The sequence below is a fragment of the Tupaia chinensis genome, unplaced genomic scaffold (genome assembly GCF_000334495.1).
Source record: "Tupaia chinensis unplaced genomic scaffold, TupChi_1.0 Scaffold000271_1, whole genome shotgun sequence".
NCBI lineage: Eukaryota > Metazoa > Chordata > Mammalia > Scandentia > Tupaiidae > Tupaia > Tupaia belangeri.
In genome coordinates this window covers 3394949-3399313 of record NW_006159752.1, presented here as the reverse complement: position 1 = coordinate 3399313, position 4365 = coordinate 3394949, and the positions used below count along the sequence as shown (strand labels likewise).

Genomic DNA, 4365 nt, shown 5'->3' with positions numbered 1-4365 from the left:
TCTGACCACTCTTCTGCTGCACTGGCTGGGGGTGTTCCTTTTTCTTTCTCCATGGCCCCAGATAGGACACTGCCAACAACTCAGCCCCCCAGAAGTGGTGATACCCCTCAGGGTAACTGACAGTGATAAAGGCATGAATAATTCAGGCTGGGTCTGCTATAGCCTGCACTTTGGGGGCCAGAGGCACATTGTCCACATGAAGCCCAAGAAGATCTTAGTGTCCAGATCCCTCTCCGTGTTCACGTACACAGATCAGGGTGCTCTCGTAGAGGACCAGCCCTCTGTCCAGCATGACTGCTATTATCAGGGTTTTGTGGAGAGAGACCAAGATTCTCTGGTTGCCCTTAGCACCTGTCTTGGAGGTTTACAAGGAGTGTTACATATAAATGACATTGCCTATGAAATCAAGCCCAAAAGGCATTCTGTCACATTTGAACATCTGGTGTACAAGATGGACCATGAAGAGTCAGAGTTCCCACCCATGCGATGTGCATTAACAGACGACATAGCACAGGAATTCACGTTTCAAGAGAGTGATAATTACACTCTGATGCGGGGTGACTACGTGGGCTGGTGGACCCACAAGCGGCATCTTGAGTTGGCAATGGTCGTGGATCAACAACGATTCTTTCATCGGGAAAGTAATGTGTCAAAGGTGCAAGAGGAAGTAATCATTATAATCAACGCCATAAGTGCCTTTTATGTACCAATGGACGTTGACATCCTTTTATGTGGACTTGAGATCTGGAATGAAGGAAATCCTGTGAATTCTACCAACATAAAGATTCTTCTGCCCCAATTTTGCCAGTGGAAGGCAAATAGCTTGACTCCACGCATGAATCATGATGTTGCACATCTCGTTATAAAAAGTGGATTTGGTGGGTATCTTGGCTTAGCCTATGTTGGTACAGTGTGTATAAATTGGCTTAATTGTGGAGTTAATAGTTTCATGAATGACAGATATTCTACATTTGCAGTAACATTGGCACATGAGATGGGTCATAACTTAGGTATGGCCCACGATGATAATACGTGCAAATGTGGGTACAGGACATGTATAATGTTTCCCGCATCAAGTCCCTCAAAAACATTCAGCAATTGCAGTTATGATTACTATATACGTACAGAATTTCAGAGAACCTGTATGCGCGAACCACCCAGTCCAGACAGTATCTTCTCACTGAAGCACTGTGGAAATGGTGTCGTTGAAAAAGGGGAGCAATGTGACTGTGGGACCATAAGTTCGTGTAAAAACGATCCATGCTGCTTGTCAAACTGCTCTATGAAACTTGGGGCCACCTGTGCTTTTGGCCTTTGTTGCAAAGACTGCCAGTTAGTGCCATCAGGTGAATTGTGCAGAGCAAGTGGCAATGAATGTGACCTTCCAGAGTGGTGCAACGGGACTTCACACGGATATCTCAGGGCAATGCAGTGCAGTACGTTGAGATAAGTCAGGAGCCAACACTCATTCATTGACCTATCCCTGCCGTCTGTCTTCCACTCTGGCCTGCTCCTAACACCACGCCTGTCTCTGCTCTTCTCTTTTCTTTCAGTTCTGCTGGTGTGATGGATTGACTCTGCCAGAAGACACAGCATTCACGGTCAGTCCTGCAAAGAAGCACCTCAAAGGGAGGAGACACACAACATCGTCTCCTGCCTCCATTCCTTCGCTCTCCCACAGAGCACTATTCTGGACCCATAATGGCTGTGTATGAGGCCCTGGCTCAGGGTCTGACCACTCTTCTGCTGCACTGGCTGGGGGTGTTCCTTTTTCTTTCTCCATGGCCCCAGATAGGACACTGCCAACAACTCAGCCCCCCAGAAGTGGTGATACCCCTCAGGGTAACTGACAGTGATAAAGGCATGAATAATTCAGGCTGGGTCTGCTATAGCCTGCACTTTGGGGGCCAGAGGCACATTGTCCACATGAAGCCCAAGAAGATCTTAGTGTCCAGATCCCTCTCCGTGTTCACGTACACAGATCAGGGTGCTCTCGTAGAGGACCAGCCCTCTGTCCGGGATGACTGCTATTATCAGGGTTTTGTGGAGGGAGACCCAGATTCCCTGGTTGCCCTTAGCACCTGTCTTGGAGGTTTACAAGGAGTGTTACATATAAATGACATTGCCTATGAAATCAAGCCCAAAAGGCATTCTGTCACATTTGAACATCTGGTGTACAAGATGGACCATGAAGAGTCAGAGTTCCCACCCATGCGATGTGCATTAACAGACGACATAGCACAGGAATTCACGTTTCAAGAGAGTGATAATTACACTCTGATGCGGGGTGACTACGTGGGCTGGTGGACCCACAAGCGGCATCTTGAGTTGGCAATGGTCGTGGATCAACAACGATTCTTTCATCGGGAAAGTAATGTGTCAAAGGTGCAAGAGGAAGTAATCATTATAATCAACGCCATAAGTGCCTTTTATGTACCAATGGACGTTGACATCCTTTTATGTGGACTTGAGATCTGGAATGAAGGAAATCCTGTGAATTCTACCAACATAAAGATTCTTCTGCCCCAATTTTGCCAGTGGAAGGCAAATAGCTTGACTCCACGCATGAATCATGATGTTGCACATCTCGTTATAAAAAGTGGATTTGGTGGGTATCTTGGCTTAGCCTATGTTGGTACAGTGTGTATAAATTGGCTTAATTGTGGAGTTAATAGTTTCATGAATGACAGATATTCTACATTTGCAGTAACATTGGCACATGAGATGGGTCATAACTTAGGTATGGCCCACGATGATAATACGTGCAAATGTGGGTACAGGACATGTATAATGTTTCCCGCATCAAGTCCCTCAAAAACATTCAGCAATTGCAGTTATGATTACTATATACGTACAGAATTTCAGAGAACCTGTATGCGCGAACCACCCAGTCCAGACAGTATCTTCTCACTGAAGCACTGTGGAAATGGTGTCGTTGAAAAAGGGGAGCAATGTGACTGTGGGACCATAAGTTCGTGTAAAAACGATCCATGCTGCTTGTCAAACTGCTCTATGAAACTTGGGGCCACCTGTGCTTTTGGCCTTTGTTGCAAAGACTGCCAGTTAGTGCCATCAGGTGAATTGTGCAGAGCAAGTGGCAATGAATGTGACCTTCCAGAGTGGTGCAACGGGATTTCACACGAGTGTCCAGGGGATGTGTATGTGCAGGCTGGAGTGCGCTGCATGGGTGTGGGATACTGCTATGGAAAGAGATGCAATATCCGTGATGAGCAATGCAAGCAAATTTTTGGTAAAGTATCTAAGAGCGCGAATCAGAGTTGCTACAGTCATGTGAACACGCAGGCAGACCGATTTGGTAACTGTGGCATCAAGGGTGATAGATATGTCAAATGTGATATCACAGATGTCCTGTGTGGCAGAATTCAGTGTGAGAACGTGACAGAAATTCCACTTATGGAAGACCATTCTACTGCGCATTGGACTCACTTTGATGGTGTCAACTGCTGGAGTACCGACTACCACTTAGGGATGACCATACCTGATGTAGGAATGGTCAACGAGGGCACCGAGTGTGGCCTAAAACACGTATGCCTGGACAGGCATTGTGTCCCTATGTCAGTTTTGAAAGGTCCTTGTCACCCTAAAGTCTGTAATGATCGAGGGGTCTGTAATGATAAACATCACTGTCATTGCAACCCTGGGTGGGACCCTCCCTACTGCGAGGAAAAAGGCTGGGGAGGCAGTGTGGATAGCGGGCCACCCCCTCGGAAGCATGAGGAGAAAAGAGGCCATCGTAAGTCCTCTGTGATGATATTTCTGTGGGTTCCTCTTTGGGTTTTACTTTGCTGCTTGTTTACTTTCCTGTGGATGAGGTGTAGAAAGTCCCCAAATGAAGAGCAAAACGCTGAACCTTCACCTGAACAATTTGAATTTGTACAACCTGAATAGCAAAAACTGACAATGTCAAAAAATTCATTCTGTCACTAATGAAACTTCCCAAACATTAGTTTCTGGTGTGCTGGCAACAGAAATGTTATAGCATGTGTCAGAGATCCCTAACAACAACAAAATCAGACCTATATTATGTTTCTGGATCTAAAATATAAGCCATTAAAGTAAGTCTTACCTATTCTTGTTTTTCATCATTTTAAGCAATTTCGGTGGCTTATTTTTTTATTGCATGTATGTATGTCTTTGTGTCCTCAAGCACAGACACAAGCTTGTGGATGATGTTTGTATCATTATAATGTTCAAGGTGGCATTTTTATTAACTTGCATTTGGCATTTACAATAAGTTGTGCTCAATCCTCTTTAACCAGCGTGCAGTTCAATGATGATTTCCAACTGCTTTCCTATGGACTCAAGAAGATTTTCTAGATACTTGCTCATATCACTGTAAGGAAG

The 4365-nt window shown here is 45.2% G+C and overlaps 1 protein-coding gene across 1 annotated transcript in view; it reads left to right on the top strand.

Annotated features, from left to right (window-relative positions):
- The window catches only part of LOC102496251 (disintegrin and metalloproteinase domain-containing protein 25), an 8637-nt gene extending 4573 nt beyond the window's left edge, over positions 1–4064 (top strand). The window contains exon 2 of the mRNA XM_006149701.1: positions 1554–4064. Within this exon, the coding sequence (XP_006149763.1) occupies positions 1702–3909 (2208 nt within the window). The 5' untranslated portion in view covers positions 1554–1701 and the 3' untranslated portion in view covers positions 3910–4064. The remainder of the gene's footprint in view (positions 1–1553) is intronic.
- The last annotated feature ends 301 nt before the right edge of the window (positions 4065–4365 follow it).